The sequence below is a fragment of the Macrobrachium rosenbergii genome, chromosome 34 (genome assembly GCF_040412425.1).
Source record: "Macrobrachium rosenbergii isolate ZJJX-2024 chromosome 34, ASM4041242v1, whole genome shotgun sequence".
NCBI lineage: Eukaryota > Metazoa > Arthropoda > Malacostraca > Decapoda > Palaemonidae > Macrobrachium > Macrobrachium rosenbergii.
Genome location: NC_089774.1, coordinates 3,984,050 through 4,009,630, shown reverse-complemented (window position 1 = coordinate 4,009,630; position 25,581 = coordinate 3,984,050). Strand labels below are relative to the sequence as shown.

The 25,581-nt window shown below is 38.6% G+C and overlaps 1 protein-coding gene across 18 annotated transcripts in view; it reads right to left on the bottom strand.

The window, feature by feature from the left end:
• LOC136856065 (zinc finger MYM-type protein 1-like) overlaps positions 1 to 25,581 on the bottom strand; it is a 56,524-nt gene that overhangs the window by 6,042 nt on the left and 24,901 nt on the right. For 2 of the 18 annotated variants that reach the window (XR_010858214.1, XR_010858215.1), the window contains exons 1-3: positions 19,306 to 19,392; positions 15,337 to 15,433; positions 7,958 to 8,223 (exon numbers count right to left, since the gene is read on the bottom strand). Coding sequence is in view for 6 of the 18 variants with exons in the window: in XM_067133670.1 (XP_066989771.1) it covers positions 9,593 to 11,521 (1,929 nt within the window). In the remaining 12 variants the exon portion in view is untranslated. The other 16 variants (XR_010858221.1, XR_010858220.1, XR_010858222.1 and 13 more) reach the window with 14 other exon arrangements.

Sequence of the window (25,581 nt, the reverse complement as noted above, 5' to 3'; positions counted from 1 at the left end):
CCTCAGTCACACAAATTCCTTCGAGGTGGATTAAGAGAGGAGGTATTTCTGTTCAAGGCACTTTGTTTGGGTTCACGTACAGTGCCTCTGTAAGTATTCACATGGAATTTGTTGCCCATAGGAGCAAGAAATCTTTTCTACTGAATCACTGGTTCAAGTTGGCCAACTCTGTCAACAGTATTCCGAGGGCAAGGAACTGTTGCTTCATCTGGCTCAGTCTCTGTGCATTATGATTTTCAGATGACTTCCCTAAATCATCCTCATTCTTGTCTAGTGATGTGGGGATGATACTTGAAATTTGCAGGCTTGTCTCTCAGAAGACGAATAGGCACTTGCTTCTTGAAGAATTTTAGCCCTGAAGGAAGCTTCCTAAGTGGTTAGGGCTTTGCTTGTTAGGAAACATGGCCTCACTGGAGATTTATCAGAATAATGAGGCATAAGAGATTATGACTTACAGCCAATGTTCACTTAATTTGTAAGTAATTCAGGACCATCATTATTGCCAGGTTCTGTAGGGGGACTCTGTAACCAAGAGTTGACCATTTTATTCTTAAACCTACATCCAGGTTTTGTTTTTTCCTGCTGTCGTGCAACACAGAACAAAGAAATACTACACCTGGTAAAATTTAGTAGATGTCAGAGCAGTGGAAAGACCATCGAAGATGCCTAGCAGGTTTATCCCTGGTCAGAAACAAAGTCATAGTAGAAAGTTTGCTTCTTTGAGTGAAATGAACATGATACTGGTTTGATAATTCAATCTGTGGAAGGACAGTGTTTTTGGCAATTGGGGATTCAGAGAGAACAAAACTATCTACAGAGTGGCCATTACATCTGTGAGTTCAACAGCTGCTGTGGAATTACAGGAGCACTCAAATGTAGACTTATTAGCATACAGATGAACAGGAACAACCAGGCGATTACCACTCCTTTGAGGGCCCTCAGGCTTGAGCAATGGATGTGTTTCCTAAAATTTGGCCTGATTCAGATTAACAGGCCTCCCCCTCCCCATCTATCTACTTTAAGGAAGTAATGAGCAAATTTCAAGTTCAAGAATTGCTTAGTGACTCCTGTAGAGCCTTAGTAACGTCTGAGCAAGTGATTTTCGAACTTCCTAGCTCTCTCGGTAGATGTCTCTCTTATTCTTCTGTATCTCACACTTTTAGGGGATTTTCAAAGGTATCATGGGTTCTATCCTTAACCAAGTGGAGAACAACCATGGTCTTGTGTCAGAGCAGAGGTTATTGTTTCATACTTTCCTTGGTACTGCATCATGTGCTATTAGATCTGCTATTGGTACTGCATCATGTGCTATTAGATCTGGCTGAAGATCAGCACCTTAAGGTGTTGAGATTGGAGCCCCTTCAACTCTGTCTCTGTCTTTCTCTGGAATTTAGACACAGGTCTAAATTTTATCTGCAGATTCTTTTAAGCCTCTGAAATGAGTTCCACTGAATTATTTACTATGGAACCTTCTTTTATTTATAACTATCGGCAGTTAAAAGAGCAAATTCATTCCAAGCACTCTCCCTAAAGCTGTTGTAAAGGGAATGCTGTTTTATCTTTTTGCCTTAGGGTTGAGAATGATGTTGAGGCTAAGTTTTTCAGAGAACTGTAAGAATTCCAATTTAACCTCATTGATGGGGAGGAAGAGGAAACACTTCTCTGTCCTGTTGGGGCAATTAAAACTTACTTAAAAATATTAAGCCTGGAAGAGGCAGTTATCCTTTTCTTTTGTGATTTTGGAAACCTAGAACATCGTTGTCAAAGGTTAAGTCTGGAGGAGGCAAAGTTAACCTTTTGTTTTGCGGTTTTAGAAAACCTTGATGTCTTTGTCAAAGGTTAAGCCTGGAGGAGGCGAAGTTAACTTTTTGTTTTGCGGTTTTAGAAAACCTAGAATGTCTGTCAAAGGTTAAACCTGGAAGAGGGAAAGGTAACCTTTTGTTTTGTTTTTAGAAACCTAGAACATCTTTGTCAAAGAACACGAGGTTCTCTGTGACGTATTTGATAAGGCTAGTGCATGAGAACTAGCTCCATACCTTTACCTTTATTGAAGGCAAACATTCATAATGTGAGAGCAGTTGCAACTTCATTTAGTGTTAATGACAATTTGTCGCTTGAGGATGGGATTAATGCGGCGCAGTAGAACTGCAATTTGGTTTTGCCTGCTCACTACCTTAAGTATGCAGAATCGTGTTTGAAAACAATCAAGTCCTTAGCCCTCTACTGGTAGTGGATAGTCTTTCCCTGAACCAGAGAAAGAGCAATCCTTTAGTCTCTTTGTTTTAAATCCTGGGTCTTAATATTTTGGGGAGCATGAACGTACATATTTTGTATAGGAGCATACCTTTATATCATAAAAGTATTATTTTTTAGTAACTGTCATTTTATAGGGCTTCTGGACCCAGGCACAGGGATCCCCTCACGCCACTCCTGTTTCTAGTTGAATTGAAGCTGTTTTCTCCACAAGGCTGCTCTTCATTGCACACGTACGAGAGCCTTGCTCCCTGAATGGAATCCAACGTCTGGTGGTAGTAAGATCCAGAAAGGATTCCAGATCAGGTAAGAATGTTTTGGGTTTCATGCAAGAAACCTCTAGCTCGACTGGCTGAGCGGATTTTGTCTAGCTGCACTACCCACTGTCCTCTTCTCAATGTGGGAATCAGCTAACTTTAACAGTAAGAAAGATTCATCCCAAATAATATAAATTTTCAAAATAAGATTTATTATATGGATACTTACCTATTGTTACAATAGACGCCACCCAGCCTCCCCACAACTTAGTTGGCTTCCAAGGAGAATTCTGAAAAAAGCTAAAACATTCAAAACACACAGTCATCCAGGCAGCCATTCGACCTTTTGTTTGAATGCCGACTTGCCTATCGGTGCGGAGATATAAGCTAACTTTAACAGTGGGTAAGTATCCAAATAACAAATTTTATTGTGAAAATTTATATTTCTCTATATTTCAATGCTAAACTGAAACGTATATATTTTAATTCTTAATTCTGTACTTCATATTTATTAAGTTTCTGCTTTTTTACTGATCACAAATAACATTCAGACTGAAATTGCTGAAATAATTCTCTTTGTCAAGGGCCCTTGCTTGCTTTGTTCATTACCTGTACTGCTTCCTTGTCTCAGCCTGCTCCTGCTCTGGGCTGCTAGCCTGCTTGTCACTCACCTCTGCTGTCTGCTTTGCCCGGGGACAGGCCTGCCACTGTGATTGTGACTTGATAATGGTTCTAGTGTTACGCCTTCATTTGCTGTGCCACTGCCACTATACCAGGTTCCTGCTCTGTCATTTTCAGATCTTCCTCACCTCCAAGAGAATACAGGCAGTCCCTAGTTAATGGCAAGGGTTCCATTCCTGGTCGAATGCGGCTAACCGAAAATCGCCACTCATCGAAAACTGGCAATAATAGCACTAATAACCTGCTTAACAGCGCCGTTAATTGGATAATGGTGCTGCTAACTGGAGATCAGCGTTGAAAATCCAGTTAACGGCATCGCTAGACAAGCGCTGTAAAACCGGATCGCCATTAACCGATGCTGCCAATAAGTGGGGACTGCCTGTATGTTGCTTTGATGTCTGGTATTACAGTATTCTGAAGCATCTTCATCAAAAGACTGCTTCTTCCATGGCTGTTTTTCAGCCTTTTGTTTATGCTTTAATTAACTACTGGTGACTGAGCATACTGTCTTTCTTTCATCTGCTGTCTGCTGTGCCAATGGCTGCTCCTGCTACATTGGATTGGGTTCACTGCTCTTGTTGCACTAAGGATTGGACTAATTTCCATGGCTGCTGTTGTTTCACTGAAGCCTGGATTTGCCTGTCCTGATGTTTTGGTTGTTTTGCTTGCTGGACCTACTGCTCCTGATATTCCTGTTGTTCCAATGACTGGCCATGCCACTCCTGCTGTTCTTGAGTCAACTGCAAACACTCTTACAAACCATTCATGCCCAGGACCATCATTGCTGCTCCTTCTGCAGTTGTGCAAGCAGATGATTCACATCAAGTTGCCCTTGTTCTACCAGACAAGTCTTCCAGGACTTTGGATCAGCACTGCAGGCATAAGTCCAGCATGTCTGATGATGCTACCAAGTCAGACTTCTTGACAGTCACCAACTGATCTACAGCCACTCCAAAGTCTAGAAAGAAGACCTCCTACCAGAAGTCTGTTCCAGGAGGCCTCATGCCTTGCAGAGAGGGACCTTCATCAGTTTCTCCTCTTTCCCAGTTCAGTCACCCTCTTCAAGTGATGTACCTTTTGTTGCCAGTGTTGTCTCTTTGAGCCACAGTACCAGGAAACAATGCTGATTTCAGTAATTTTTCTGGCCCTTCTGACCTTGGACAAGGGGTCAAGAGGTTCTTGTCCAACAACCATGATAATACCTTCAACCACCTACATTTCCACTACAGTACCCCGAAGGGAGCCTGCTTTGACCCAATCCAAGACTTGATGTACATTATGTAGTTCTCAGGTGGAAACGACATACAAGCAGCCAAGTCCTTGATTGATGAGGCTTTTTTCACAAAGGTCATGGACTGGGTATGTGAGGCATACAATCTCCTGCGTCCTCATCTGCTGAAGATGGGACCTCTGCTATATAATGTCGATAAAGATGTGCTATATGACTCTGGCTGCAAGACTTGAGCCTCCAATGGCCACTTAAGTTAATGATATCAAGGCAGATGTTAAGATATGAACAGGAGGCAGAGGAATGTTAAGGGGGTATAACCAACAGTAGGCTGTCCTAAGATCCTCTCAACCTACCAAATTAACTTGCTATGTATCTTCTCCAGCAGAAGTGGCTGCCAGGAGAAACCCAGCAGCTTTTACTCCATAGCCTTTAATGTTCTCTGCCTGGGACAGATAAGAAGAGGTTCCTAAAGGCAGGAGTTGGTGCTAGGTACAGTCAATGACATTTTAACTGAGGAGAATATCCATAAGTATGATTATTTACCACCTGGCCAACTTCAATATGTGGAACAGGAGAATTCAACACCCCGTTGTTCTCTACTGACCTTAAAGAGCCAAATATCGCAGGCATCTAGGATTAAGAATTTTTGTTTACATTTTGAGAAGCTTGTGAAGGAACTAGCTGAAAACCATGCAACAATTATGATGACAACAGCCATGCCAAGCCAGGAAACCTCCATTATGAAGCTGCCTTCCAAGCCTACATGGAACAACTGGCCATCTACATGTGCTTCGCCTCACGAAGGATCAAGACGTCACAGGACTCCTTTTACTCGAAGCACCAGCACTTTTCAGCTCCTTGATGTTCCTTTACTCATTTCAGGAGACAGGGGAAGGCATGATGTTCAGTGGGGAAGTCTCCAGCTCATGGGAGAGAAAGATGAGGGAGTTGTCGGCCAAAGCTCGACTAATCTCCAGCAGTGGCTTGTCTCCAGAAGAACTGTTTTGGTAAAACTGGCCGAAAGATTGACTAATTTGGAAATCAATTATCTGGTGTCACAACAACAAAGGTCACTGACACCAAAAAACAAAGTTAATAATTTGGGTTTTTATAAGCACTTTCACACATTGACTCATATAATGCACAGATAAAATTACACATTTCATAGAAGATATCAAACAAAATTCATATGCAGTAAGCTATGTAAATAAAAACAAACCTCTTTGTAAAAAAAATACTTAAAAGTTGCTATTGTAAAAACAATGATTTTAATATAGAATGCAATTTTTCTACAAACAAATTAATCATAAAATAGCCATATTCCAATTGAATTTAACCAGTTGATTCAACCTGAAAGCTCTTGCGAGGGGAATGCCTCGCTGTGCAAGCCCAGCTCACATTCCACTGGCCTGGAAGGGTAGGCAAGAGAGTTCAGCTCCTTCTATAAACTTGATAATACCTCTAGAGTTAAAACTACTTTCTCCCTGTATATACATGAGATACAACTCATGAAGTAATGCCTTCTCAGATTCCTAAGAAGGGACACTCTACTAGCACCAGCTGCAGAGTCCAGAGGACCAAACAGTCATCACAAAGTGACAAGGGGTGTCCTGCCATCAGAAACCCGAGTCAATAGACTGAGGACAACGTTAAAGATTTCTTGCCATAAAAAGAAGAATCTAACAGTTGGCCCCTTACAATATGAGAGTTTGAATTAGCCCTGGTAAATGCTGTACCTGGCCCTCAAGATTTTTTTGTATGCTGAGTTATTGACAGTATCGTAAATAAAATCTGTTTTCTATTTACGATACTGTAAATAGCATGAAATCTTTGATCTTTCCCTCTCTCTGTTGATAGAATGCAAATGGTTTATCGTAAAGTCTTGAAATTTCAGCAGTGTGAGAGGCAAGAGTATCTGCTACACTTAAGAATTAGCAACCTAAATGAGGTTTCCCTGGAATATATTCACTTGTTATTTTCCTAAGTTTTTCCCATCGTACTTTAGTTGACTGACATTATGAATACTGTCCAACATCCTTTGCATAGTTTCTTAATTTTAAGTCTACAATAAGCTCTTGTTTCATGATACTGAACCTTGTAGAGATCACACTTATGCCTTTAATGATGTGTTTTGGCAGTTCTCATTTTGCCGAGTAAAAGACACTCGTGACTACCATGGGACAATCAGAGCAAAAAATTTCTTATTGCACTTGGAATCAACAAAAGGCTTGCTACATGTAATGTGATGTTTAGCTGCATATATTTACATTATCTGTTATTTGAAACAGCCTCTTTAGAGCTTCTCTTTCTGTAAATATGCTGTATATTCCATTTACCTTATTCTATATTGTACTCAGTTAGTCTAGGGATAGGTGGACTTTGATAGTACCTGAGAAATGGCCACTGGTATATTAATCATGCATGTAGAAAAATTAAAAACAGATAGGGCCAGGTCCAGATTTTGGTTCTCCAGTCACAGTATACCTACATCTGAGTTACTGATGATAAATGATAAGTGGTTTCCACTTTGTTACTGATTCCATCTCCCCAGAGAGTGGGTTATGAGCATTTAGGTCACAGTACATTACAAAAGGTGTTGGTAGAAGATAAACCAGTGAAATGATATTATCACCAGGAACAGTACTATCAGGCAGCAATTGTAAAGAACAAACTGTCAAGGAATATTTGTACTGCTATTGCTTGTAAATTAGATGCATAGGAAATGGAGCACTGTATGTAGGATATGACTGACCAAAGAAATGCGCCCGCATGGCTACAATTATCTGGGTCAAACAATGAATAATATGAGGTCTTTTCTTCAGTTCCTCTCATTTTGCTGTAAGATGACAGTTAAGAATCTTATAAATTGTCAGGAACTATCAATGTTATGGTTCCTTAGAACTTACTTTGAGTTTCCTTTTTATATGACTCATGGTATTGGAGGGGTTGCTTCTCCTTCAGATGGTGTCTGAATGGTTTTGGAGTCATCTGCAGGAACAAACTACACAAATTAAGAAGCTTTTGGTGCTGGGGAGTCATCCACCCTGTCTCCAGAAAGACAGAGGAGCTACATGGGGCTCAGAGGAAGGCTTCCAGTGACTTGGTTTCATTCTTAAGAGGGGTGGTCCACAACTAGTACAATCAAAGTACATTCCATAACCATTTCTCCGAGGGAGTGATTCACTATCTAACGGAGTAGCTTCGTGTCCCTCAACAGATGCGTAAAGGTTCTCAAGCTCCTCGACAACACACCTGTGCATCATGCCAAGGAAGAGTTTGCAACAGAGAAAAGTCATATTAGGTGTTTTACTATGCCTACAAATGTGATGTTTATCCTTCAACCAATGGACCACAGTATTATCTGGGCAATGAAGAGGTATTAATGAAAGAGTTTCCTGGATGGAGTGATTGCATATGAGGAGGAGCTTAATTTTGATACCTGAGGAAAATGGAACTTGCAGAATCTGAGATGTTACTCTCTCAAGACAGCAATCTACACTTGGATTCTTCCTTAAAATGATTTCCCTGCTCTTACCTTGGAGCATAGTCAGCATAGCCTGTACGCTGTAGAGGAGGCTGTGGCTGATTTTCCAAAGTCTGAGGTAGAGAATTTACATCACTTCAGGTAGGTTCACGATGATAACGTTCCTGAGTGGTTGGATGAGGCCAGTGGTGATCCTGGGTATCAGACCATGTTTCATGAACAGACTGCTGCTGCTGACATCACTGACAAGATATTGATGATGATGATGACGACAGGAACAATCCCAATACTTCTCTTCATGGAGTTTACTGAGCATCCTAAGAAAGACAATGATTGGATAAGAGATCTCATCCTCACACAGTGTAGCACACAGACAAACATCAGCAAATCTATGCAATGGCAATCCTTCTGTCACAGTAGACTTGAAAATTATTGCAGCACCTACCACCCCTCTAAATCCATCTCCATCAGGTCATCCAGTGGAGGTATCTGTGTCAGAACCAAAGCCCAGTACATCACTTGCCATCACTGTTCTGATTCCTCATCCCCGCCCTCTACAGCAGTCTCACCTCATACAACGCGTCCTTCAGTCTTTACACTGGCCCTAATGCTATCACACCTCCTATTCCAATACCTCCAACATCTGATGTGGTATCATTTGCATGCACTAAGGAATTGTAATCCCTCTTCAGTACCATTAGCCACCTGCCTTCATGTTTGCACAAAAATATGTCCAATGTGGTACCCTTTACTATGGTAAGGTAATGGACAAATGTTTGCAAGTGAGAAAGAGGTAAATATTACTAAAATGGCCTTAATAACGTATAGTGTATAAGGCATAGTATACAGTACAAGTACTGTATTCTTTGTTTATTCATAGATTTTAGTGAAACTCCATGAAGGCAAATTGAGAGGAAGAGAAAAGCGTCACTGTTATACAGTAAAATCATTTAAGTTTTTGTACGAAATTTTACAGCATGATACTGTTCTCTAATCGTACTTGCACTACAGTACAAACAGGGCCTTGTAATGACGCATCTGCACCAAAGATAACTTATTAAACAGTTGGGGAAAGTTTGGGGGAAGTTTTTGTCATGTAAAACATCACCTATAATTTACTTAGGATCCTCCTATAGTTTGCTTAGTACATTTATAGCAAACGACTTTCTTAAAAATTCTACAAATAGGGCAGTCCACCACCATGCTGTCAGGGCCCAAGCATCACCCTTTCAGGCCCCGGTACTGGCATAAATTCTGGGCCCTTCCCACATTAAAAAAAACAATAAATAAATGAACAATAATAATGATGTTAATAATAATAATAATAATAATAATAATAATAATAATAATGGAAAATAAAAAATGTAAAAAGTAATCTATCAAAAATATTAAAATACAAACTGGGAGTTATCGGGAGACTGCTGAACTCCGATTTCAATGAAAAATATAAATAAAATTAATAATAATAATAATCATAATAATATAGCTTACAAGATGAATAGAATATATCAAATTATCTCAACTGATGTCTGAACACAAGGCTAGTAACTAAATAAGTACCATTTTTTTTTTTATTGAAAGGATAATTCAGGAATACTGAAAGACTAGGCATGAAGACTTTTAAACTATTTTTATTAAGTAATCATGCAATTGTGCAGAAACAGTAAAACTTCATAACTAATTAGATCAGTTTTGCTTTTCTTGCCTTCTTTCTGGCAAAATCACTGATGACTGAGGTATAATCAACAGATCTAGCCAATTTATTCTCAATGGACAAGAGTGCCAAATGTGACAAGCGTTCTGGCCCATGGTTGCTCTTTTAAATGTTTTTATATTAGACAGTTTACTGAAGCTGCGTTCAGCTTCGGCAACTGTGACAGGCAATGTACAGAATATACGTAAGGCTATGCATATTTCACTAAAAACTGGTTGAAGCTTTTTGCAGTATATTTCATTCAGTAAGTTAAGGGGAGTTAGTTCTTGTTCTGAATGGAAAGTAGATCTAAATATTTTCTTTAGATGCAGCATTTCACTAACAAAATTACATGACAGATCTAAAGAATATTTTTGAACCAGGCATTTTGAAGCATCTTCTAGCTCAGCTTCACTCAAAGAAACATACTTAAGGATTGCCTTGAAAGTGTCACATATGCCCTTTACTGCTTGGAATCTCTGATCCATGTCAGTGACAATATAATCTAAAGTACAATAGAAAACATTAATTCTGAAATCTGATTCCTCATCTGATTCTTTAGTCATCTCTACACCTTCATCCAGTGCCTCATCATGAAATCTTTTACGTTTTTTCCCTCTCTTCCCTGGAAATCTTGGCATAATGCCCATGGAAGTAGCAACATGATGTGCCTCTGATAATATGTCAGCCCACTTGTCTCGTAGCTGCCTGAGTTCTGCACATAGGTCAGAGATGAGAGACATTTCTGATTCAAGTGATATTCCACGAGACTGGATGATCTTATTTCGTAAATCAATGCTTGAAAGAACTTTAAACCAAAATGCAGCTAAAACAATAGCAGAATATGATGTGAAATACAATTTCAAAGACCTAACTTCTGCCCGCATTTCATGAGTCATACAAGAATTATCAAGTGATTTGTCTAAGGCAGTAAGAATACCTGGCAAGTGAGTTGAAACTGGACGAACAGCATCCACACGTGCACTCCAACGGGTGTCAGACTGTGAGTGAAGTGAAGAAGGAATTTCCTCTTTTAAAATTTTCCATCTTGCTGGACTACCACTAAAGAACACATAAAGGCGCTGAACACAACCAAAGAATGTGACAGTCTCTGGACATAGTGCAGCTGCATGAACTCCTGTTAAATTAAGTGTATGAGCACCACAAGGGGAAAACTCTGCTAGATTATTTTTCTTATGCAGACGTGCTTGAACACCTTTCACTTTTCCTGACATGTTTGACCCATTATCATACCCCTGCCCTCGACAATCACTGAAAGGTATCTTATAATGATCTAACCTGGAAAGCACCATATCTCCTATATCTTCTCCAGTTTTCTTATGAAACATTATGAACTCTATGAATCTTTCATGAATCTCAAACATATCTGAGTGATCATCTTTAGTTAAAAACCTCAGAATTAAAACATTTTGCTCAAGGTGTGCCACATCTGGAGTTGAATCTACGATTATTGAGTAGTAGATGGCTTGCTGTCTTTCATCAAGTATTGAGCTTAGAACTTTCTTAGCACATAGTTCAATAAATTCATTCTGACTCTGCCATGATAAGTAATGAGCTTGACCTTGCATAGTCTTGCCCTCAGTTTGAGCCTTTTTTACCTTTGCTAAATGTTCGTGAGTGATTCTGTCATATTTACCTAAAAGCTCTAGAATTCCCAGAAAATTGCCATTTCGTGGATCCCCTATTACATTGTTGTCTCCCTGAAATGGCAGGCCTCTTGAGGCACAGTGCAAGGTAACATCCAATAGTCTCATTAAAATTGCTCTCCACTCCTCTGTTTCATTCATTATCTGTTTTTGAAGTTCATGGTCTACCCCATGTCCACCGAGTGATAGGTCTAACTCTTTCCATTTGCAATAACTTATTTTATGAACCACACTATTTTCATGCTCAGGAAGCATAACGTAAAGTTTTTCCACTTCTGTACATATGGCGAAAAGCCTTCTTTCCTGGCCAATAAACTACGATGACTTAGATTTTTTCTGTAGAAAATAGTAAGCATGGAAAACAGAACATAGCTTTCTTTTCCTTACTCCAAACAAGCCAGTCACGGTAATGTTTCTCTCTGTTGTTTGCTGAGCTAGAGTAAAGAAACATATCGGAGAAAGAATTACCTTTCATGTCTTTAGGAATCATTTTAATAATCTGTAACATTACTTCGGCCTTTGGTACACCTAATGATACTATATTTTGTCGCAAATTGTCTGTGATATGGTCTGGCCATAATCCAACATCTGCTAAATCTACTTGCTGAGTTTGAGCTTGATCTTGAATACTTTCACTAACAATATCAACTGCAGCCTCTTCAGATGATTGTAACTGAAAGACTGAATCAATATCTAAATCAACTGTGACAACTGAGCTAGAACCTGGGTCATGTTTATCAGATTGAAGGTCAGCTGTTGTGTCTGACTTGTTTGTAGACGCTATGGCTAACTCATCGCCCTCTTTAGCTTTGGGGCATTCATCCGATTCAGCACTTTTTAAGAACTGAATTATTGGTTGGAGCCCTTTAGCTTCCCTTTCTTTCTCTCCTTTCGCTCCTTACGTTTCTGAAAGCCTGACTTATGCACGTAGGCACACATGCTGACTATGCACAAGATGAACACGTCTGCGACTCTGCACACCTGCAACATGATGACATTGCCTATTATAGCTTAGTAATGAAGAATGTCACACTACAACTGCTCTAGGGCCAGGCTACCATTATTATACAGGATTTGGAGAAATTTTATCTCTGAACTGTTTTTTTGATTGATGATTTAACATAAACATAATAAATATAAACATATAACATATATATATATATATATATATATATATATATATATATACATGCGCACTATTGTTATACGCACAGACATATGTATGTATGGCTGAATATTTAGTTCAGGCACAGTAAAGTTATTAAAAAAAATACATTGTGATATCTGGCAAATATTAGCAGATGAGATACCAATAAAATCGCCTCTACCCAGGTGATCTCATTTCCAACACTATCAAAAAGTATTATATTGTTTAGTTTCTCTAATCATGTCCCATTGTGTGTGTGTGTGTGTGTGTGTGAGTGTCTGGGAGGGTGTGCCGTGTGCGTATGTGTGAGTCAATAGTGTCTGGGTGGGTGTGCGTGTGCAAGTCTGAGAGAGAGAGAGAGAGAGATTTAAACTTTAAGAGACTGCATTTTTTCTTGGTCTGCGTCTGGCTGTACCGTAGGCTATGCAAAATATTGTAGTAGCATGAGGGTTGGTTACTATAAAAAAAAAAAAAAAAAACTTGTTATGTACTTAAAGTTAACCTATGTGAACTGTGAAGTAATCAAGTTTTTAATGTATTGCCAAAACTTGCCAATGGGCTAGTTATATAGTGCCACAACCTTCAATATTTTGTGTGCCAAAATGATCGTTTTCGTTGACTACTTGCCAAAGAATAGAGAGCTTAATTAATTAGGCTATTACTTTAGGCCCTCGCCCTGTAAGCCTAATATTCTTGCCATTTAAAATACATTTGGCACCTTCCACTAGTATGCATTTTATCGTTTCTTCAAAATAATTGTCTTTAAAATCAAAGTATGTTGTTTTATAATATATATTTTCTTATATTTTTACATATTTCTTATTTTTTGGTAATATGTTTGTACGTAGGCTATGTTTGTAGCCTATGTAGGCTATGTATGTACGTACGTACGTATGTATGTATCTGTATGTGTGTGTGTTTGTGTATGCTTGCATATGTACATGAGGAATATCATTATTTCATTACATAAACTATAGGCATACATGCCAAATCACTGGGCTAGTTTCAATAGAAGCTGAAGCCTATTTAACGTTAATCAGGAATTTCAGTTATAAATTTTTCACAACTTCAGATTCATCAAACATAGGCTATAGTGGAAACAATAGGACGATACCGGATAATGACATAAATCATAACATTATAAGTTACCTTACAAGATGAGTAGGCTTAGACGTGGTTAGAGTAAATCCCGTGATCTCACGTCGACTTATCACTAATTCACAATGAATAACACAATTGTCTTCTGACCTGAACTGTCCTTGCTAATGGATGCAACAGGAAGTCATGCACAACAGCCTCCTTCTAAGCATATAGGCTAAAGCGTAGTTTGTTGCTTTCGGATTCCGTTACCACTAAGTTATAGTAAATCGAGTGATCTCAGGTAGACATATCACTGTGAACAACACTTATCTTCTAACCCAACGTATGGAGCAGGGAACCAAAGTTGACAGCAGGTTCAAAACATGTAGGCAGGCTACAGCGCAGTTTGTTGCTATTCGGATTCCGTTACCACAGATGTTTTATACCAAGTCACCAAAGGTTGGCCAAGAGCTAAATTTGTTTACAATGATTGTATGCGAAAGATTCCCAAATATTTTTATAAACTCAGACGCTCTATGAAAATTTCTCATCTAACAGAAATGAGCATTTGCAAATTACAATACGAATTAGGTGAGATAAGAATAAAGGGCTTCCTAAGCTATAAACTGTAGTTAGCTCCGGCCTAAGCGGTTCAATAAATTAATGTATTTGTTAAGGGATTTATGGGCCCCTTGAGCATCTTTGCTCCCATGATTTTGTTTATAAAAGTCTGGGGCCCATGACAAACGGTGACATAAACTTTTTATTTTTTTAACTATTAATTTAACTCAGTGATCTGGTTAACTAATATCAAATAAATAAATAAATACATAAATTTATAGGTAGGGGCCTAAATGAATAAATAAATAGATAAATAAATGAATAAATAAACAAATAGATATATTAATTATCAAGTATATAAACAAATCAATAAAAAAAAATATATATAAATATATATTAGAAAATGAAAATATTATCTGCTTCCTATATATATATATATATATATATATATATATATATATATATATATATATATATATATATATATATATATATATATATATATATGTATGTATATATATATATATATATATATATATATATATATATATATATATATATATATATATATATATATATATATATATATATATGTATGTATATATATATATATATATATATATATATATATATATATATATATATATATATATATATATATATATAAGCTGCTTTCACGGGCCCCACAAACTGCCGGGCCCCAGGACTGCAGTACCCTTTTCCCCCCCCATACTTTGGCCCTGCATGCTGTGCTGTTAATGTTTCATGATTAGTATCATCATTGGGCTGTTTGTGTGTGGTGATGCTGGGATCTGGTCGTGAATACACAATCTGGTTAGGCTAGCTTGCTGTGACGAAGATTTTTGAGCATGACGTTTTGCATGCTGAAGTGTTAGGCATCTTGCTTGTTAAAGCAAGATTTTTGGAGTTTCATGTAGAATGTGAGTTTATTATATGCACTATATACTGCAATGCTACATTATTCCTTTGGGTCATATGTGTTTCACTGACTTGAAGCATGTTTACTGGATTAAGCCAAGATTTCAGAGTAGCCTAAGTAGACTACAATATTAATTACATAACAGCAAAACTTTGTAGGTAATGACACCCTCCTCGGACCAGCTAGTACAGATAATCAAGGCACACAACTGTGATGGAGACATGTAATATGTATGGAGTAGGATAAAACACCACGTCTGGTAAGAGAAGTACAGAAGAGGGATGATGAATGTTGGAATAAACCCAGGTGGCAACATAAAGATAACTGTCAAAAGTGTCTTACGTGTGCTGAATGTTGAAGATCGCAAAAAATGATGCAAGCAGTGAGCTACGTCCAGGGTGGAGACTAAACCATGGCAAATCTTCCCTCTGAGAATTACCTGTAACAAATGAGGAATATTTATAGTGTTGCCTCATTAGTGCATCTAACTTGCAAGTTAAACTTTAAAGTATTAATTTCATAGATCTGTATCATTCAAATTGTATACCTATTGACATGAAATAAGACGGAAAGCCTAATATTCTGTATGCACAAGCTTCCACATATATGAAGAGTGTGGAAGACAGAATATATAATATGGAATGAGAGAACAAAATTCTTCATTCTTGTTTTCCCATCATATTTCTGCTTGCATTCCGATGAAATCCAGGTTTTCCCCGGGTGTTCCAAATGGTCTGTCTTCTCATACTTCCATATTTTTTCTTCTCTAACTGCAAACCTCCCGTTCTCACCACATGTCCAAACCATCTCCATCTTTGAGATCTCAGTCCATTTTCATCTCTATGGCCACCAAACCCCTTAGTATATTCATTTGTATTATGTCCTCAAAACACACTAGCCATGAATTTCAGCATTTTATAGGTGCAGCTATTCAAAATCTCCGTTTAGAGTAGTACAAATTTTTAGTTTGTTTGCATTGGGATAACCTCATATACCAGTAGTTATGCAATCACTCTCCACTTCATCTAGGCTACTGCTCTATCTGGATAATAAAAATCAAGGACAGATTAGTAAAGTCTTCAAAAATATATTTGGAACTGAAGATGACTAAACTACAGAATGTCATGCAAAGTCCTATGTAGATAGCTCCTCTATGAGAGATTTAACACAGCTTGAAGTTACCGTACTTTTTCTGGATAGCAATAACAAAATAGTGTAAAACAGATATTAAACGGATTAACAACCTATTTCAGAAGTGGTGTTGCATCATTAGATAAAAACAGCACTTAGCCATCCTGGTAAAATTGATGTTTATGATTGATTCACATGTGACATAGCAGCCTCCACTGAGTGCAATCCACGCTTGTACAATGTACTTTAGAAGAAAAGATTGTAATCTTATTTAAAGTAATTATAACTGCACTTAAAGTGTGGCCCAGATGAATCACAGGTTTTACATTTTACAAAGTTTCTGTACTTAGGCTCATATACACTTTTACAGATATTGAAAGAATGTGCAACAGGTTTGAATACTTTTCTCAAGCTGCTCTGTAAAGGTGAAAATTCTTATTCACATATATGTAGCCTGATTCACAACACTGACTGGAGCAGCTTGCTGGTGGTCCGGTCTCAATGTGTGATATACAAAGCATAAAACTTTAACTTTAAACTCATATTTCTACCATTATGGCAATATTAGTTTTCATAACAACAATGATGATAAATTCTAAATTTTCTGTGTATGCGTTGAAATGTACGGCATTTAACTCCAAGCACCTAAAGCAGTTTTAAGGGCTTATTGCTACTTGTAATGCTGGCAATAGTATCATAATTTTTTTAAAGATAATAAGCATTTTTTCTCTATACAAACCCCAAGTCGTCTGGCATTGCAACAAGGCACAGTAGTTAATTGGTGGCAGGTATGTGAGGGGTTGGGGGGGGGTACTGCCCACTCACCTGACTACCAATCCTCACTTATCTACAGTATACAAGGAAAATATTAAAGGATGAGTAAGACACGGGATTGCGATAAATGACTTCAAGTCTGTATATCTAAGAGAAATTGTGTTCATATTTAAAATTTGTAATCTGTTCTTATAAGGTTACAAACCTTTGCCTTTTATATTTTGACTCATATCTTTGGTGGGCAATTTTATTTCATGGAACTTGACTGGAACATGACGTTATGAATCTCAGCCACAACCCATACAGTCTGCACTTACAGTGAGACTGAGAGGTCAGTCCATTACCACCCAGACATGCCAGCTTTCCAATCATATGCCTGAACATGGTGATTTCTATAGGCTGTAGTCTATAACTTTAGGCTTCAGTCTGGAAACCAATGCAAAATGTTAATGTGGCCCTCTCCCAGTGGTTCACTTTGTTGAACTACACTCTAGAAAGAGTTTTTCCTTTCAAAAGTTCAGAGAGTCATGGCCAAAAAGCAGCAAATATCATCATCCCATGGATGAACAGTAAAGCTTCATATCCAGTGGTTCCTTTTTAAAGCAAGAACAGAGAGAACACATCATCAGACCAAGGTCCCCAGGCAGGTGTTCAATTATGTAGCTTACTTGCATTACCCAGACCAGCACGAACACAAGTTTGACGTTCAACAGCTAGGTCTATGAAGCATGAAAAAAAAGGGGAAGAGACCATTCACTGAGGCTACTGCACCCATTTGGCCAACCTAAGGCCAACCATGAACCTCGCATAAGATGTAAACTTATCTGAATAGAGGTCAGGTAGCTACCCATTGGCTCGAGTAACTATAATATGGGACCAAGAAAATAAAAAAAAGTATAAGGGTCTAGCCTATGAGATTCCTACCCTTAATATTCATACTCGAGAGTTCTGCCTGAATGCAGGTTCAATGCAACTCCGTGTGAGGCCAAAGTCTTCTCCTTCATAGAAAACCTGTAGGAACACACCAAAGCATGAAATGCCATTTGTTCTTTGCTAGATTTAAAAGATGACAGCTTAACTACGGTAAATCTTTACTATAAAACAATAGGCTTACCACAAACACTCCCAAAGAATATATATAGAATTTGGGCCAAAGGCCAAGCACTGGGATCTATGAAGTCATTCAGCACTGCAAAGGAAACTAACAGTAAGAAGGTCTGAAAGATGTAACGTATAACAGGAGGAAAACCTCGCAGTTGCATTGTGAAACAACTGTTAGAGAAGTGGAAAGTAAGATGGAAGAAAGAGAATATGAACAGAGGTGCAGCAGAAGGCATAAAAGAGGTTTCAGCTAGGGACCCAAAGGAACTCTGCAAAGAAAATCTGCTCCCCGTGAGCGCCGTGTTTAGTACCAGCCCAAGGGTATGAATATTCAATAAAAAAGCCAACGACAGCGAGTATCTCGGTACCGGTAAACTTACAACAGATTTGGTAAAACTACAGAACAGCTCCTACACTTTTAGTGTTGCTGATAAAGGAGGTGGTGTTGTTATTGCTGGTTAATTATTATTAACCTCATATCTACCCAACATGGTTGGGAACCCTTTGGGAACGCTGGGTTTTGGGTGGGGGAGATCGGTGAGAGGAAAAACCAGACTGTCATGTTGTTGCGGAATGGTTCCGTGCAAATGCAAGTCATTAAGGAGTCATATGTTCAAGAAGGAATTGGCTACGGAAACCTATATGTCAAGAAGGAATTGGCTAAGGAAACCTATTATAAAAGGAACTATACTAACCTAACCTAACCTAGTAGGCAGTGTTACTTAGCCTGGGGGCTCTGCCCCCTGGTGAAGGAAACTCCACTTTTTTACCCAGAAGGTCCCCTGTAACACTGCGCATGTGCCATAGCATTCCAGGATGGCCAGCATATAATAACATATCAGTTCTGAGGTTTAGAGCTTAATTACAGTCGACGGCCAAAAAATAACGGTAAATTCTTGATAAAAAACCAAATCTCAGTTTCCAGGGTAATACCCCATGCGGAGCTGTTCTATAATTCTACCATAGATTCTACCACGATTTTCTTAGCAAGCGTTTAAAGGAGACTTACAGTACATCATAAAAACTCCAACACTCAGTTGTGGTATTAATATCAGTAAATAATGCAAACAGTGCAAATAATGAGGAAATAACTTACAAAATTCTGACTAAAAAAAAATGACAAACACTCATATACACCCTGACAAAATTATACACCATTTAAACTTCCTCCCACAAAACACAACAAGGTTCTCTCTATATTATTACACAACAAGGTTCTCTCTATGTTACATAAGTATCCTTTACATAATCACTATCTACTCTGATATTTGCTTAAATGTCAACCACTTTCAACACTTTACGGACCAACTGCATTGACGTCTCCGCTTGGCCTCTTCTTTTGTTTACATATGACGTCATCGTCATGCTGTAAAGTGCTGCCCTCTTTCCGTCTTCTCCGTAACTAACATCCATGGATTTTGTATCAATATTTTGTACTTTTTCCTGCCATTTGACATCCAAATAATAATTTTAATTTTAATGTTAACGTATGTATGTCTAGACATCGAATCAAAAGGATTTAAACCAATTATCTTTGTTAGGCCTTCAGTAGGGCGGACGTAGATTTAAACAAAATGACAATTATTAAACGTAACTTTAATATAAATCTATATCATTTAAACGTAAATATTTAACTTCTACGCTACACAAACGATAACAAATACTTCAGAATATAAAAAACTATGAGTACGAACGATGCTCTCCAACGAAATCGCCAATTTTAAAAGTGGCAAAATTATACCTAAGTCAAAGCCGGAGGCATCTATCGGCGAATAGTAAATTATTGAGAGAGAGAGAGAGAGAGAGAGAGAGAGAGAGAGAGAGAGAGAGAGAGAGAGAGAGAGAGAGAGAGAGAGAGATAACTAATACGTAGTCGAACTACCAACAGACTTTGTAGTTACATAAGTCATTTTGCCATTTTCTGTAGAAAGTGGTAAAATCAATTAGGATATCCATTAGTCACTGTATATGAAATAACTGAATATATTTCCTGGTGAACATTTTATCTTATTTTATAAAATTTCTTACAGGAAATAATAGTAATAATAATAATAAAAATAATACAAATAATGACATTTACGTAAGTGTCGAACATCCAGTGAACTTTTGTCTCATCAACGAGTGGTAAACAAAGCGTTCTTCTTCTTGCAGATGTAGAGCTATCAAGAACGGGAGACAGGAAGTGGACTCTAATGTTGTAAGGAGATTATGGACGATACGACGTGTCCCGTAAAATCTTAACCTTAAAAGAGGGTTAGACTGTGTGAACTTTGCAGCCTTATATAAACAGATTGTAAGGATATGACGGTTACGGGGCTAGTACTACTGATACAGTAGTACTAGCCTTCATTCCTGGGCACTTTCTTCCAAGTGATTTATACCCTTCCCAAACCGATGACAGTCACACTGCAGCCTTGGGCATGCATGCGTGTTCTAGATCTATGGGAAACGAAGGCCACTGCCTCCTTCAGTAGCAAGATAAACTGCTTCTTCAACTGAAATCAAAGGACAAACAAACTTCCTCATTATGGCTGACAAAGAGCAACTTCTAGACACGAGGGATCTTATCTTGTTCATAATCTTGTTGCCTTATTTGCACAGATTAGGTGTAGGTGACCCCTACACTCTCGTTTAGAGAGAGTCTATTCTTGTGCTGCATCCAGCTGGCTTGTCTGAGACTTCTCTCTCTCTCTCTCTCTCTCTCTCGCGGTGAGCAGTTTCCTTGACATTTCTTTACGGTCATCCATTATTTCAGTGTGGAATTCACTCTCACTTTTCCCCCCATTCCTTGCGCGTCTGATAAGCTGCAATCAATCGCCAGTTCTATCTAGTTTCTTTCCACTTAGCTGTCGAAATTCTTTTAACGTGACCTCAGTCGATTCATATTTCGTTTCCAAACGAGTTTCCTTTGAGCCTAGAAGCGCGATCAGCGGCGGCCATGTTGAAAGACCGGTACTCAAGACTAATGAGGATTAGATACATCTTCTTTTTCTCCGAGAGCTCTAATGGGACCTAGACTCATCTTGTTATGCATTCAGGAACTGTAAAGGGCTTCGTGATTAACTGACTTTTGTAACGTAATAAGTCTCGCTGTAAGTTTGCAAGTCACTTAGACTGACTTATACCCATTCATTACTGTCATTAGAACGTGATTTTACACAGTTTTATCGTAGTAATGACTTGCTACGGATAAATTTGCTGTCAAGTTTGCTCACATTGCAAAGAAAATATTCGTTCTTTTTAACGAAGGACAAAAAATGACTTTTCGTATCGCCTTCGTTACATGTTTTGCCTGAGTAATAGCTCTGATTACTTTATTATTATTATTATTATTATTATTATTATTATTATTATTATTATTATTATTATTATTATTATTCATGTAAATAATCACATGAAACAGGCTTTAATGTAATAATTACCTTGCAAAACAACATTGTGCAAAGAGATTTCCCATTTACAAATAAGTTGGAAACTGAGAGAGAGAGAGAGAGAGAGAGAGAGAGAGAGAGAGAGAGAGAGAGAGAGAGAGAGAATTCAACATCCCTTTTAAAAACCTAACTCATATCTTTATACAACCATAACTCTTCAGATTTCCCATAATTTCTTATTAAATGGCCATTTTTTATTTACTTTCCCTCATAATTAATATGCTGCTAAGCTTTCTGGGAACCACGGTCTCTGAGTACGACTCAGATAGTGAATCCTAATTTGTGATTCTCTCTCTCTCTCTCTCTCTCTTCAGCTAGTGATTAATGTAGTGTTAGATTTTTCCTCTCCCCCCCCTCTCTCTCCCTCTCCCATTTAGTGATTTGTGTAAATGTCAGTATTTTTTCTTATCTCTCTCTCTCTCTCTCTCTCTCTCTCTCTCTCTCTCTCTCTCTCTCTCCGTTCGTCTAGTGATTCAAGTGAATTTTAGTTTTTTCCTCTCTCTCTCTCTCTCTCTCTGCATCTAGTGACTTATGTAAATGTCAATATTTTTTTTTCTCTCTCTCAAACGAGAAAATAATAATGGGGAAAAAAAGTGCTGTTGCTAAGTGCTGTAAATTCAGCATTCCAATCGTTCCCCCTCTCTCTCTCTCTCTCGATCTCATCTGGGGAAGGAAAAAAAGCCAATCAGCAGGACACTCAGTCTCGTCAACTCCTCAATTAGCGTCAGAATCTCATTCATACAAGAACCAGCCATCATAATCAGCTCACCTGGAGGCGGAACGACGCACCTAAGTGATTTATTTTTTGTAATGCGTGTTTGCACTGGCCAGGCAACTTTCAACCGCACTGACATTTGAGCTGATCTTGCAATAACGTTTATGGGTTGGTTTGTACTTAATCATCATTTTTTCTCCAGGTCCATATCTGTCAGGGAAATATGGAAAGTGGTTACAGGTATCGCCTTCATGTCGAAATTTGCCTGGTTTGAGCCGCCCTCATATCTTAAAAACTACTGAGGCTAGAGGGCTGCAAATTGGTATGTTGGTCATCCACCCTCCAATCATCAAACATACCAAATTGTAGCCCTCTAGCCTCAGTAGTTTTTATTTTATTTAAGGTTAAACTTAGCCATAATCGTGCTTTGGCAACGATATAGGACAGGCCACCACCGGGCCGCGGTTAAAGTCTCATGGGCCGCGGCTCATACAGCATTTTAGCGAGACCACCGAAAGATAGATCTATTTTCGGTGGCCTTGATTATACGCTGTACAGAAAACTGGATTGCGCCGAAGAAACTTAGTTGCATTTTTTACTTGTTAATCATTATTATTCAGAAGATGAACCTACTCGTATGGAACAAGCCCACCGGGGTTTGAAATTCAAGCTTCCAAAGAATATGGTGTTCATTTGTATAAAAACTTAATAATAATAATAATAATAATAATAATAATAAGAGTTATTATAACACATGGGCAGTACCAATAATCAGATACAGCGCGGGAGTAGTGGAGTGGACGAAGGCTGAACTCCGCAGCATAGACCTGAAAACTAGGATACACTTGACAATACACAAAGCACTACACCCAAGAGCAAATACAGACAGACTATACATAACACGAAAGGAAGGGGGGAGAGGGCTACTAAGCACAGAGGACTGCGTCAACATCGAGAGCAGAGCACTGGGCCAATATCTGAAAGCCAGTGAAGACGAGTGGCTAAGGAGTGCGTGGGAAGAAGGACTGATAAAAGTAGACGAAGACCCAGAAATACACAGAGACAGGAGAATGAAGAACAACAGAGGAATGGCACAACAAACCAATGCACTGACAGTACACGAGACAGACTAAAGAACTGGCCAGCGATGAAACGTGGCAATGGCTACAGAGGGGAGAACTCAAGAAGGAAACAGAAGGAATGCTAACAGCGGCACAAGATCAGACCCCAAGACCCAGATATGTCCAAAAACAATAGATGGAAATAACATCTCACCCATATTCAGGAAGTGCAATATGAAAGACGAGACCATAAACCACATAGGAAGCGAATGTCCGGCGCCTGCACAGAACCAGTACAAAAAGAGGCATGATTCAGTGGCAAAAGCCCTCCACTGGAGCCTGTGCAAGAAACACCAGCTAGCTTGCAGTGATAAGTGGTACGAACACCAACCTGAGGGAGTGATAGAAAACGATCAGGCAAAGATCCTCTGGGACTGTGGTATCAGAACAGATAGGGTGATACTTGCCAGTAGACCAGACGTGACGCTGATTAACAAAATCAAGAAGAAAGTGTCACTCATTGATTTCGCAGTATCATGGGACACCAGAGTAGATGAGAAAGAAAGAGAAAAAAATTGATAAGTATCAAGACCTGAAAATCGAAATAAGTACGATATGGAATATGCCAGTGGAAATTGTACCCATAATCATAGGAACACTAGGCACGATCCCAAGATCCCTGAAAAGGAATCTGGAAGAACTAGATGCCGAAGTAGCTCCAGGACTCATGCAGAAGAGGGTGCTATTAGAAACAGCGCACATGGTGAGAAAAGTGATGGACTCCTAAGGAGGCAGGATGCAACCCGGAACCCCCCAACACTATAAATACCACTCAGTTATAATTATTATTATTATTATTCATAAGATGAAACTTATTCATACGGAACAAGCCCACAAAAGGGGCCATCGACCTGAAATTCAGGCTTCCAAAGAATATTACAGCGCACATTTCAAAAAAATAAAAAGATGCAGAAGGTAATAGGAAATATAGAAAGGAGAGATCAATTTTTAGAAAATGAAAAAAATAAATAAAATAGCAGCTTCAATGTGACGATTAAGTCGTAATTAGCCTGTTGCTTTTGTGACTGAAACTGTCGAGAAACCGACTGATTCAGCATTCATGACCTCCTCCTCCCCATAGGAAGGTATACGTGATGTCAGCTCACCTCACGTGGTGCACTGTAGGCATTACTTAAGGGTCTTTGCAGCGTCCCTTCAACCCCTAGCTGCAACCTCTTTCATACCCTTTACTGCACCTCCGCTCATATTCTCTTTCCTCCACCTGACATTCCAACCTGCTACACCTTTCAAACCTTCTCACGGTCAATTTCTCTTTCAGCGCAGAATGACCTCGTAGGCCCCAGGGCTTAGGCCTATGGCCTAAATTCTACATTCAGTTCAGTTCACTTGTTTGAGAGCTGGACTCTGAATCGTCTATACAATCCTGTTTCTACTTTTCGCATGACTGAATCAAGCAAGCTCTTGGTTTGCCCGATGGAGGCAAATTCCTAAAACTTACTTGCGTAATGGCAGGCACTCTCATGAAATAGGTCATCCAGGCTGGCCAATAAAATAGTATATATATATATATATATATATATATATATATATATATATATATATATATATATATACATAGTATATATATATATATATATATATATATATATATATATATATATATATATATATATATATATATATATATATATATATATATATATATATATATATATATATATATATATATATATATATATATATATGCACACACACACACACACACAGAGAGAGAGAGAGAGAGAGAGAGAGAGAGAGAGAGAGAGAGAGAGAGAGAGAGAGAGAGAGAGAGAGAAAGCAGTCTTGCACTGGACTAGAATTCACAGTTACTTCAATTATTATAAATACACAGAAATATACATACATAATTCTCCCGTTGGGGTTAGTGCACTGTGGGCATTACCCGAGGTTCTCTGCGGCGCCCCCTAGCTGCAACCCCTTCCGTTCCTTTTACTGTACCTCCTTTCATATTCTCTCTTTCCATCTTACTTTCCACCCTCTCTAACAACTGATTCATAGTGCAACTGATTTGAGGCTTTCCTCCTGTTAAACCTTTCAAACTTTTTACTCTCAATTTCCGTTTCGGCGCTGAATGACCTCATAGGTCCCAGAACTTAGCCTACTCTATTCTATACATAAATCAGTTAGTAGCAGCGGAGAGTGAAACTGTCTAACTGTTTTTGAAGTCTCAGCAGTTCACATTGCGAAGTGTCATATGGGGTCTTATATAAACCCCTTGTGGGAATACGCCTCATTCTCTTCGAAAGGTCCGCGAAGGAAGGAGTTTTCACCCAAATTTTCCTGTTCGGTCCAC